This window comes from Thunnus maccoyii, chromosome 12, assembly GCF_910596095.1.
Source record: "Thunnus maccoyii chromosome 12, fThuMac1.1, whole genome shotgun sequence".
Taxonomy (NCBI): Eukaryota; Metazoa; Chordata; class Actinopteri; order Scombriformes; family Scombridae; genus Thunnus; species Thunnus maccoyii.
Window position 1 is genome coordinate 8426113 of NC_056544.1, and position 12979 is coordinate 8439091.

Sequence of the window (12979 nt, forward strand, 5' to 3'; positions counted from 1 at the left end):
TTATTTTGAAGTGATTATACACTTATTAAAACATACTTATGAATATTATATTTCATTTCTGCCAAGTCCGTTCTGCTAGATGTCAATAAATCCTACACACTGCACCTTTAATAGATGGAAGTATTAGCTCTGTCAATCATTTTGAGGGCTTTGTGGAAAGACTGTACTTGGGATAAAAGCTGCAATTTGTATTAAAGAAAACTATATGTAATTAGCTGTACCTTTCCTAAAATAATAATAATCTGTTTTTTTCAGATGACATTAAGTACATAACTAATAATGTTTTGAGAAGAGACAAGTTAACACAGTGCTTGTTTCTGACAGTAGTCCTGGTGTGTCAGGTATGTTGGTGCATGAAGGTGAACTGCACCTTCTATAATGACACTGATAATTTGAAAGGGAAGAGCGGAACTCGTCTTCTAGCTAAACATTACCTCGCAGTCCGTCTTCTCCGTTTCCTCCTGCCTCTGCTGCTTTCTGCTGAGCTACATCGGCCCGAGCCAAGCATACACCGTGACTACATGCCAGATGATGCACTGAGGGTGGTTCTGATTAAAGACCAGCCGCTATGCAGTGCTGGTACTTGTTGCGCGGCGTGTAGGTGTCTGTTGGGAAGGAAAGACTGAGTCCAAGAAGCCGAAGAAAAGAGAGAAGTGAAAGAGCAGATAGATCGACAGAAGGCCACGGTTCCCCCTCACACACACACACACATCACCACGGCCTTGATGGTGATGTATGCAAGGAAACCAACAAGAGTCAGCGATGGGTAAATTAAGCACAAACCTCCACGTTAGAATAATTAGCCCTCGGGTGTAGCTCATTTTTTGATTTGCAACCGTTAAGTCGGTTATTTATGTTTACTGGTAACCGTTAGCTATCGGCGCTACTAGCTAGCAGTTTGCCTGCAATAGGCGATGAATTCCGGGTATTTTCTCTAGGTAATCCACTAATGTTAACGTAACGATAGCTAACTGACAATATAACTATAAGCCGTGCTTATTTTCAACACATTTTGCGGCATATCTTTTTAAACATCATTACTTATTTGCTGTAAGTGACAAGATAAGCAAGCAGCTGTTGCTAAAGTGGCAATTAAGCTAACTTAGCTAACAGTAGCTAATTGGCTAAGATGTGTTTGATAAAAATGTGTTGCTAAATCAAGAAAACGAGCAGTTCAAGTGTAAAGTGTCTTTCAGTAACGTTTGTTCTTTGTGTCTACACAGGTGCACCGACAGAAGGGATTCACAATCCTATCAGGTATGACTTCAACCTGCCACTCAACACTAACGTGGCTAATCAAGGTGTCAAATACGTTTCCATTCAGATAATCATTAATTTGTTATATTGCTGTTAGGGAAACCCCACTCATACTTTTTTATATCCATGGAGTGAGTCAGGTCTCACTAACTAACCCAGCTCCAGTTAAGCAAAATAAACCACTGAAGATATTCTATACATTGACTTATTGGAATATTCACCATCTGGCTTGTCAAGGAGGGATACATTTATACACCAGTGTAGTTCTTCCTGAAGGCTACACTCAACAAAAGTTTTAAGTCGAAGAAGCTTGGCTTTATGCAAATTTGTATATTTTATGCAGAAACACACATTTCACAGTCATTTTAACAAAATAAGCAAAAGATAACAAAGTCATAGCCTGCTGCATTCGAGTAGTTCACAAGTGGATCTACAAATCACTGAGCACAAAATAGACTCCTTATGTCTTAACTGTGTAGTTTAATTCTTGAGTTGAGACTGTGAAGACCTTGTAAAAAATAAAATACAGGCCTTGCAAACACATACATTTCCCCCATACATTGAACAAACACTGAAGCCAAAGTACTACCTCTCTGGTATAGTTGTTTCTTTTGGCAGCCAAATGTTATGTCATAATGTCTAGCTGGAATCACAACATCTCATGCTCCATGAGTCTGAAGATGTCAAATTCAACTCCTCCACTCCAACTGTTACTTATTTTCATGGATTGCAGTTTTGATGTTTCTTTACTATAACTCTAAGTGATGTTGGATGTCCTCAGCAAGACCTCAATACATCCACAAGGAAACTTAGTTATGAGCGAGCGTGTGTGAAGAAAACTGCACCAGTGTCGGTTTGGTAAGTGTATGCTTATCCTTTCTAGACCCATAAATCTCAGCCAAAGAGCCAGTCCAGCAGCCTTCACCGTTACGAAAAGGTGCGTGATGGCTCGTCGGATCCCACACCCCCTTACAAGATGCTGCGACGCTCAGACGAAAGTCCTGTCAGCAGACATGCAGACGGCACAGGACATGGCAAGGCAAAGACCTCCCACACAGTTAGAGGAAAAAATGGTAAGTGGTGGTCTTGCAAATGCATGCATTTTTTTAGTTTTACTTTTAAGGGTTGTAATGAGGGAAAGACAGCATCTTGGTGCTGTAGTAACCTGAGACACATAGAAAACATCAAATGCTTGTGGCTGCTGGAAAACTAATGGCTCTCAACCTCAACTTCGAAATGTGAATTTTATTGCACCAACTTGACCTTGACATTTTTTCTGTGTTGATTGCTGACATGCTGTGTGGACTTGTTTGTCATATATGCACTCTAATTCTTAACACTGTTGAGGATACGTAAGTGCGGAGTTTGATGAAAAGCAAAACATTAACTTAGAAGCTGTCAAAGTGGACAAAATAAAGCTTTGGCTCATTTTGTCATCTCATTGCCATCAGTTTACAGTATTGCTATTACTGCTCAAATGTAAATAATGCTGATCTAAAACAATAAAATGCAACGAAAAAGTGTTCACTTGGTGGCTGCAGCTGTCAGGGTGGATTTAGTCCTCTGCAGCTTAGAACACTGTGTATTTTCTGTTACTTGATAAATGGCTTCATTGCAGGGACCAGCGGTTCTCCTCAGGAGAACTCTCACAACAACAGCTCCCACCATGGCTCCGACTCGCATGCGACTCAGAGCAAGCCTGCAGACAGGGTAAGACGTTGTCCAGCGCTATCTGATGCTATACCCTCAGCGTTTCCTGTAACAATTTGTTGTCACGCTACTTAGGAACATGGTATGCAGGGCATTATGGAGAGTCTCTCTGTATTCAGGCATTTTTGTGAACCAACAACAGGGCATGATTGAAGCTTCATATTTATATAACAGGCTCTCTTTATAGAGGAGATGATCTGATTAGATTTATAGCTTCCTTGTTAAAAAGATTTGCCATTTGTCCATGTGAATGAGAGATGAATCTATTTCTCAGTGATTATACTGAGCAATAAGACCGGATACTCAATATTTAACTGGTTTGACACTGATTGACACTGATTTACTAAAATAATGAACACAGACCATCTGGTTTAACATAGTAAACTATCAACAGTCAACATCATGACAGATTAACAAAACAAAAAAGGTTTACTAATGTAATTTTGCATGTGCATACGCAGCATGGTTTGACTGGATATTTACTGTGCAAGCTAGTTTCAAATATGTAGCCAAAGGTAGCATGTTTATTTCCCATTTGTTCACCTTTGTGCATCCAACATAAAGAGTGATTTTAAAAAGAAGAAAAAGACACGGAGGAGCAAAGGAAGAGACTGAAGGCACAGGCGCTTTGCAGTTCAGGTTTAGGAGGATTACAGAGTAAATATTGTTTTGATAATTAAGGCCTACTCATAATTATGCCAATCTATTCTTCTCTGAATTGCATTGAAGTTCATAAGCCCGGATCAATCTGATTAGCTGTTAAATTATTGTCCATCTTTCAGAGGCCTGCGGTTGTCAAAATCTAAAATTAAATAGCCTTGTTTGACTTTTGCAGCTGTCAAGCCTCTTTGTTTATTGTCTCCTCTTACTATCAAAGGTACATCAGTTTGCTTAGGGATTGGAATTGTTAAGATTTTATTGATACCAATGCCAATATTGATTATGCTTATCAGTCCCATTCTTTATTGATTCCCTTATTGATTCCTGATCAGTTTTTTGTGTTGGAAAAAAGTAGGTCTACACAGGGTTTCAGTGTCAATGCAACGGTTTTATTATCTCCACTGTTAGTCAATGACCTTGCATGCTGATAAATATAGGAAACATAACTGGTAGATAAGATAAATGGTCCACAACCAAAAGTTAACTGCATAAATTAATGAATGAATGAATTTGAAAGCATTTTACAGTCTCCTGCCTGTATAAGAATAACAAAATAAGAGGGATGAGGAGTGCCCCGTTGTGTTATTAATGTTATGTCTCCAGCAGTGCACCGTTAGCTCAGGGGAAAGCATCATTGTCCAACACTCTGAGCGGCCGCAGGGTTTTTGAGGTGAAACAGACTGGGCACCAAGTTATTTTCTATTTTCTTTTTCTCACCTCAGAGTTGGTTTGAGTTGTTTAATGCTGCAGTGTGTGTTGGTCAGTCGGTGTCATTAGTTACCGTTGATCGCTGCTCCGCTCTGCTAACGTTAGTCTCTGAGTGACGGCGTAGGAAGTTCACAGTATACTTCGTGTTTGTCCCGTAAAGGTAATTATCTGCTCATTAAATCAAAAAATGCTTGCAACCACTCCCTTTTTCAAAGATGAATTACAAGATAGTTGAAGATAACTCTAGCATGTGTGCGCTGTAGACAGTCCGGAGGCTGCACTGCCCTCGCAGTTGAGTTCCGTCCTTTTCCTTCCTTCAACATCACATGCTCAGGCATCGATAAGAGGAATTGATGAGCTCAGTGGCATACGATGCTGATGGATTGGACAATTTGGAACTGGTTCTCGACTCCCATCCGTTGTGTGCTATCCTATAGATTCAAGGTAGGAGATTAGACATAACACTGCAGTATTATACGTATTGAAAACCCCGGATAAATCAAAGAGGATTCTATTTGACAGAGATGAGATTCTACCATAATGATATTGTTATTATGGTAGAAGCAAAATGTGAAACTGCAAGGTATGCAGCAACCAATGTGATATCACATTCCTTTTTGATGGTATTAATCTGCTACTACTGTCCATATTTATCTTACTTAAAACATGCTTATTCCTTTTCTAAGAGAGAAATCCTGAAATAACAGTATCATGGAGGTACAATGAAATACCAGTCATTGGGGCCCAGGCCTCTTGTGCAAAACAGGTCAGTTTTAAACTGTGCAGTGGTAAATAGGGAAAACAAACACAATACAGTAAACTATACCTGTCCTGGAATTGTTGGAATGACTGGAATTATCAGTAGAAATATGATCATTAATATTAAACATACCAAATCCTATCCAGACTGAAAAGCCCTTATCCATTATTGAGGGTGGAAAGTGAGGGATGTTAACCTCCTTCAGGATTGTCTCATGTTGTGATCACATTTGAAGTCATAAAATGATCCTTAAAGGGGACATATTATGCATATTTCTGGGTCTGTATTTTAAATCTGGGCCTCTACTTGAATATCTTTTCATGATTTGCAGTTCAGACTCCTAATTTAATTCATACTGACAATTTATGCAGCCCCTCTGTTCAGCCTCTGTCTGAAACAGGTCATTTTAGTTCCTGTCTCTATAAGGCCCCCCTCCTGATGAGCCCACTCTGTTCTGATTGGTTAGTTTCTGGACGCTGAGGCTCGGCTGACTTCCGACTGTGTCAACAAACCATGAAACCAAGCGTAGGAGCAGAATTTCACTACTTTTTCTCGTTCTTTACTTGAAACGTCAACTTCTCAAATACATTGAGAAGTTGACGTTGAGAACATTGAGAAACTTGAGAACACTTAGCAACAAAGTTTGTTTATGGTTATGTGTCAGCTTGTCAGCAAGGTAGAAAAAAAGTGTTCAGAGCAGGTTTAAACCGGGGCTTTTGACTTGCAGAGAATAAGTCTGCATATGTTAATATTAAGGTTTGGAACTTTGACCATGTTTAGCATAGATATCTGACATCATAACATCATGTAAACAACAGAAAATCACAAAAAGTATAATTTGGTCCCTTTAAAAGAACCATACAAGTTTCAACCCATTTACTAGCAAATCATTACTTAACATTGCTTCTGATTTTTTTCCTAAACCGTGCTGTGGTGTTTCATATTTTTTCATTTCTAAAGCCACTGGTTTCCACTCACTTCCATTATCGAATCAAAATGATTTGTCTGACAAAATTGCTTGAACAGTGAATCTGTTGCATTGCACGTGAATAAGGTCTGCATTCATCTTTTTTTCTGTGATACACTTTAATGTGTTCATAATGTCTCTGAACCTTTATAACATCTCCGGCCCTGTCTGTCTCAGCACCAGGACCCAGCAGACGACTGGACCGAACACATCAGCTCCTCTGGGAAGAAATACTACTACAACTGTAGAACTGAGGTCTCCCAGTGGGAGAAGCCCAAGGACCTGTTGGAGAGGCAAGCCCGCTTTAATGAAATTATAACCTACATTTCAAAAAAGAATATTCAAGAATATTGAAATTTTAATCTGACACAGAAATGAAGATTTGTCATGCAGAATCATACATTATAAGAGCATTCAGTGCACCGGTCGTAACAGAATTTCATTAGCTTAGGATACAGTGTAACTGCAGTGTGCATCTTACACGTTGTAACTGTTGCTTTCAAACTCTGTTTTATCTCCTCCAGAGAACAACGACAGAAAGACTCAGTCAAGATGGCGGCAAACAGTTTCCCCAGGGACATGGACTACAGACAAGAGGCCTTGCAGGACAAAGCCACAAGTATGACATAAGCTAAATTTCTGACTTTGTTGCCATCTTCTGTTGATCACTTTCTGAATAAACATCTGAGATACAGGCAAGATTTTTTTTCTGTTTGGTGTTTAAAATATTGTGTTAAGTAACAGTGCCATGTTGTCTTGCTCTGCTTGTCGCCACAGAGACCACTTCAGGGGACCAGTCCACAGCATCCAACTCCGGCCATTCCTCCTCTTCCTCTCAGAGCCTCAACTCTGCTCCTGGTGCATTAGGTTCCACCCCCTCCACCATGCCCTCCTCCTCTTCCTCCTCTACGGGGCAGTTGCCTCAATCTGTCCAATCCCAGTCGCCTGCCTTGCTCCAGGACCCGGCCCTCCTGCATCAGCTCCTGCCAGCGCTGCAGGCTACTCTGCAGATGAACAACGGCAGCATGGACATGGCTAAGCTCAATGAGGGTGAGGATGGGAATTAATAGGAAGTGGCTTTTAATGCAACTTGTTGGTGCTGGTTGCGGATAACAAAATGGCTATTGCATCGCGTTAACATTTCCTATGAGTGGTTCTACTTCATAGTGGGGCCACCAACTGTTCCCCTTATGGCATGTATCACACAGCTTTTGATTGATAGTCCTGTGTTAACAACTGAAATGTCAGTGTTTCCTTCCTTTGTGTGTGTGTGTGTTTGTGTTTGTTTTGATCCTGTTTAACAGGCGACTGCGCACAGCTGTACCTTAGCACGGTGTGCACTTCTTGTCATTTATGATAAATTTCTTGCTGTCCTGTGTTAACCTGGCACACACATGCTTGTTTAACCCTTGAGTTAAATAGAAGTTAAATAGAAGAGAACCAGTTACTGTGGCTGGTGAAAAGATAAAATCCTTCCACTGATTTGTTTCTTATCTTCACTGTGTTTTCCAACTTAACTGTGCATGGTCGTGGACTCACCTGCGTGTCTTTGGTCACTCACCTGTGTGTGTGCGTGTGCGTGTGTGTGCGTGCGTGCGTGTGTGTACGTGTGTACATTTCCTCTTTCCTCCCTCCAGTCTTGGCAGCTGCTGTCACCCAAGCTTCCTTGCGGTCTGTGCTTCATAAGCTCCTCACTGCTGGACCTGCTTTCAACGTCACTGCTTTGCTCTCAGCTGCTCAGCACTCCAACCAAGGTACGATCTCCTCGCTCTTTCTCACCATCTGCTATCACAAACTAAACTTCCTTTTTTTTTTTTTTTTTTTTTTTTTTTTTTTTTTTTTTTTTTTTTAAAAGAATCCTGCTGTTTCTATCCTGATAAATCAGTTTGTTTACCTCAGTCTGAAACCCATATGTTGTTATTGACCTTCTGGCAATGAAATTCTACATTTCATGAAAGGAAAGGATAGGCTTACTTTTTTTTTTTTTTTTAACATCTGTCCCAAAACAACAGTCAGGTGCCCAAATGAACATTGAAATGGGTTTTGGTTACTTTTATCATTCCTCCTGTTCACACTGGTCATTAAATGATCCCTTCCTAATGTGATTTCAGTGTAAGTGATGGGGTCAGTCCTCGTTTTGAGCAAAAACGCACTCAAACGTTTATCTGAAGCTAATATGAGTCTGCAGCCATCCAAATGAGGCAAATAAAGTGGACATCCTCTAAAGTTTGTCTTTTTAGTACAAAATTCCCTCCATTTTCACACAAAGCAAGACCTGTGGATTTTAACCCCCATCACTTACATTGAAAGCACAGTAGGAAGGGATCTTTTTCATTTCAATTCAATTTTATTCATATAGCACCAAATCACCACAGAGAGCAAGTCTAGACCGTACTCTTTATTTTTAGAGAGACCCAACATTCCCTCACGAGCAAACACTTGGCGACAGCAGCAAGGGAAAAACTCCCCTTTAACGGGAAGGAACCTCAAGCAGAACCGGGCTCTCGGTGAGCAGCCATCTGCCTTGACCAGTTGGGTTGAGAGAGAAAGAGAGAGGCGGCGAGGGCACAGAGAGACATAGAGAAGCACAACAATAATAACAATGATGATAATAATAGAAATATGACTAATAATAATAATAATAGCAGCCGTGGGTGTCTTTAATGGCCGGTATGAACAGGAGGAATGATTATGGCAAGAAAAACCTCTTTGGATCTCCATATGGGCACCTGACTGTTGTTTTAAGACAGACCTGAAAAAAATGTGTACACATCCTTTAACTGTGTGTATTGTGTGAGGGGTTTTCAGGTTGACATCAGCTTTGTAGAATAACAAAGGTGTATTCCAGTGAATCTCGCCCTCCTCCAGCTGTAACAAAGTGTACCAGACTGTTTTAGCAGAATTCAACCTGAGGGCCCTCATATTCTATGACTATAGCTTTTTATTTTAGCTAGTTTTCAAGTTGCCTAACCGACCAATCACGTTTGCTAATATCTACCCCTAGCAAGGACTACTGCAGGCTTTTGGTTTTCATAAAGTATTGCTAGTGTTGATACATTTCTTGTTATTCATCAAGGCCAAAAGCTTGTATTTACGTGTGTGTGTGTGTGTGTGTGTGTGTGTGTGTGTGTGTGTGTGTGTGTGTGTGTGTGTGTGTGTGTGTGTGTGTTGCATCAAAGGAAAGCATTGTAATGATCCTCCATCACTCTGTACTGATTCTACCCCTGCAGCCCAGCACTCCAGTCAGTCCCCTGTGTCTCTGACGTCAGATGCATCATCACCACGACCGTACGTCTCACCACGAAACGGCACACCGCAGAGCAACCAGAAATCCCTTCTGGGCGTGCACCCCGGCAGCATTGCGTCCTCACAAACCAGGGTGAGCACCAGTATTAAAGCAGCATAGAAAAATCTCATATGAAGAATAGAAGTGTTTATGTGTTACACTGACTCACATCCTCTTTTTCGCTGTCTCTCTCTTCAACCTTGTTATGGCTGCCCCTCTTTCTGCCACCTTATCTATTATGTTTTCCACCACATGCCCTGTGTTTTCATTGACATTTTTTTCCTTCTCTTGCAATCTTTTCTTGGCTCATCAGGGCAGTATGTCTTCAGGTAAGCAAGGCTCAGCCCCCATGGCTCAGACCACAGAGAAGCGTCCAGAAGATCCCAGGACTCTCCAGCAGAGAAGGTAGTTTCCACAGTAGAAATAACTTAATTCATCAGCACTTTCTATTTGTGGTCACTGATTCCTTGGAGTTAAAGCGAACAAATAAAAAGCCACAAAGGCTTTCAGATTAAAAAGTCAGTTTGCCCAAATTACAAAAAAAGCATATTTTCTCACTTGTCTAGTTTTGTTTTTTGTTTTCTTGTATTTTTCTTGTATTAAAAAATCAGCAGCAACATCCCTTTAAAAAAAAAAAAAAAAAAAAAAGACTTTCTACAGCAGAAAAATGAAAACTGTTGACAGTGTATCATTAGGAGTAATGGTAATGGAAAGACTTGTTTTTAAGTGTAATTTGATATGTGATTTTTATATTCATTTCTCAGTTGAGGTGGCTTAAAACTGTAGGGAAAGAAATGTGTTGCTGCATGAATCCAAAGTTGAGTCGTAACACAAAAAACCAACAACACTTTATCATATTCTGATGATGCAGCTCCTTTTTTTTTTGGCATATAATTATAGTACCCCGCCTTGGCTTATCATGGCAGTTAAGAGCTGTAATACATTGATGAGAGGTTTGTTATTCAAGTATCATCAAAATATGATGAGCAGCGCTGACACAATAATTAACAGGAACAAATGAACTCTATATATGGAATAATTTGTAATACTCCTGATGAATCTGCCAAAACATCAGTATTCCAGCATTAGGAAATATTGATCAGTTCTCTCTGCTCTACCAGCCAGGAGATCCTGTACACTGGATCAAGCATATCCGGTGCCGCGTTGCCCCACGTCCCTTCCAGCAGCACCAGTCAAACCCAGGCTGATGCCCCCAGTTCCTTCACTCCCACCCTGGCTGCTCATTTTGATGAGAGTCTCATCAGACATATCCAAGGATGGCCTTCAGAGACCACTGAGAAACAGGTAGAGTCCTTCAGATACAGCACAAACACTCGTTTGTTGTTGACTTTGACTTTCATGTAAAACTGAGCAATGTGAAGCGTAGCATTAATATCAGTCTACAGTCGCTGAGATTGGCTAGATGTTTTGATATTTGTTTGTTTTGTATCAACATAGCCTTTTCTCAGATGCCCCCCTAAAGCTAAACTTTACATCTTTTGTCCCACTAGTGGTTAGAATCTCTTTTCTCCATCTAATCATTTAGTTTTCCATCATGCAATGAGCATTACAGCTACAGCCTGATAGTATAACTATAGAGCTTAAGTCGTGTTTAAATCTAAAATGCATCAGTGAGGTAATTTGTTCCTTGTACGGCAGGTTTACTGCATATGTTGTACAAAATAACACTGTTGTCCTAATTTAACAATAAGCCCTCAACTCTGTCTGTCAGGCGGCTCGGTTGCGTGAGGACATCCACAACATGGGCAGTCTGTACATGTCAGAGATCTGCACAGAGATGAAAAACCTTCGCTCCCTGGTCAGAGTGAGTGAAATTCAGGCCACACTGAGGGAACAGAGGTGAGGCAAATGACTACATTTACGTAGACATGCTCATGTACTGATAATCATACACACACATTCACATTTTTTTTTTTCCCCTCAACTACAGAATCCTGTTTCTGAGGCAGCAGAGCAAAGAGCTGGACAAGCTGAAGAACCAGAACTCCTACATGGTGTGAGGACCTGACCAGAGATGGAAGGACAGGGATGGATGGATGAAAATAATGTTTAATGAAAGAGGAATAGGCACGGACAGTGAGCTGCTACAGCCTGTTTATTCTCCCTGTAAGAGCAACAGAGAAAAGCTGTTAGAAGACGGCAACTGACAACATGGAGCTCCATCATCCTGAACATCTTCTTTTCTTCTCTTTTTTAAAAAAAAAAATTGTTTTTTTCCAGTGTCCCACCACATGAATTGCTCTCGTTGAAAGGTGAAACTGATGGTTCACCGAGTCGGACACTTTAACAAGTGGACAGAAAGGACCTGAGGCTCTTTTCAGACAGCACCTTTTCGGACTGTGAACCTTGGATTGTGTGTATTGTATCGGGTTAACTTGTTTTCTGGTGTGTTTTTTGATGTGTAGTGGTCAGGAAAAGATTACAATTCATTCTTGGAAAAATAAACTAAAACATCTTATAATTGAACTTCTGAAATGGACTTTGTCACTCATGGTGAGTCATGCATTGAGATTTATGGATTCAATGGCAGTGATGTTACTAATGTTATTTTTAATTCACTATACTCGTCAGTGATTTCGCCATCCCGGTGTGTCTTGGAGCTGGATCGGTTTTACATGTCTTGACATGAGATTAAGCGACCAGACCTTTCTGAAAAATGCTTAAATGTGCTTCAGTTGTTTCATCCCAGTTGATGGGAATCTGCTTTATGGTTCCAGTAGTGCAAATTCACTGGGAAGTTATGGCTAGTTATGTCAAACACACTCCAGATGTTTCAGAGCCATTGTGCGAAAGCCTACATTATTGGACCTAGGTTGGCTGCTAGTACATATGAGGTTGTATTCAGTTGTAGCCCTGCTGGCTGTTCCCTTCTGCGAATTTTTTTTTTTTTTTTTTTTGTATAATTGTCAACATTTTGTTGTCCTCCAAGTCCAATTGGGGAAATACTTCATTCCTGTGTGCAGCGTAGCAAGAGATTGTGTAAAAGAATAGCAAAGTGACTGAATTTACATTGATGTAAATTATTGTTGCACATGATTGATTACGTCCTTGTAGTCATAACAGAAAAGATCAATGGAAAAAAAAAATTTTCTTTCAAGAAGGAAACTCATGTTTTGTTTCATTGTTGTCTTTGTTCAGCCGTCATGGCTGCAGCCCTTTTATCAGCTGACTCTTGCCAGATTTGGCGGCTTCCTTGAAGGGTTCATTCATGACGAGACGGTATACTTTTTATATAAACAGGAAAGATCACATTAAACTGCAGTCGTACACTTCTACACCCACAAAGCGAGTTCCTTTTGTCTCTCAGCTGTTCTTTTCCTTGTCCTTGAATAGTTTCCACCAGATCTGATGTGCACACTTTTTTTGGGGAGGGGTGGGTGGTGGGGTTGGGGAAGGGGTGGGGGTGGGGGGGGGCTTTGTATTCCATAAAATATGAGAATAAAATATTATACCACACCTCCTGTTTAACTTTTACTTACAGTTCAGCTGCTTTAGACTTTGATTAAGGTTATGTGCGTGTGCTTAATGCCCTTCCTGACGAATTCTAAATTAAAGTATGCTATTATGGATCCAGAGGAGGGTTCGGGTGACAGCTTTGAGCATCAGGATC

The 12979-nt window shown here is 40.5% G+C and overlaps 2 protein-coding genes across 4 annotated transcripts in view; one reads left to right on the plus strand and one right to left on the minus strand.

Moving 5' to 3' along the window:
• The window catches only part of LOC121908395 (MAGUK p55 subfamily member 7-like), a 34615-nt gene extending 34100 nt beyond the window's left edge, over positions 1–515 (minus strand). For 2 of the 3 annotated variants that reach the window (XM_042428354.1, XM_042428352.1), the window contains exon 1: positions 435–515. In XM_042428354.1, coding sequence (XP_042284288.1) covers positions 435–508 — 74 coding nt within the window. In that variant the 5' untranslated portion in view covers positions 509–515. The remainder of the gene's footprint in view (positions 1–434) is intronic. The other variant, XM_042428358.1, reaches the window with a different exon arrangement.
• LOC121908396 (WW domain-containing adapter protein with coiled-coil-like) lies at positions 508–11835 on the plus strand. Its single transcript, XM_042428359.1, has 13 exons — positions 508–766; positions 1224–1257; positions 2141–2330; positions 2876–2967; positions 6240–6355; positions 6587–6681; positions 6840–7112; positions 7700–7816; positions 9293–9441; positions 9662–9753; positions 10470–10653; positions 11081–11208; positions 11300–11835. Exons 1-13 carry the CDS (start codon positions 726–728, stop codon positions 11367–11369), a joined length of 1581 nt encoding a protein of 526 aa, XP_042284293.1. The 5' UTR covers positions 508–725; the 3' UTR covers positions 11370–11835.
• The last annotated feature ends 1144 nt before the right edge of the window (positions 11836–12979 follow it).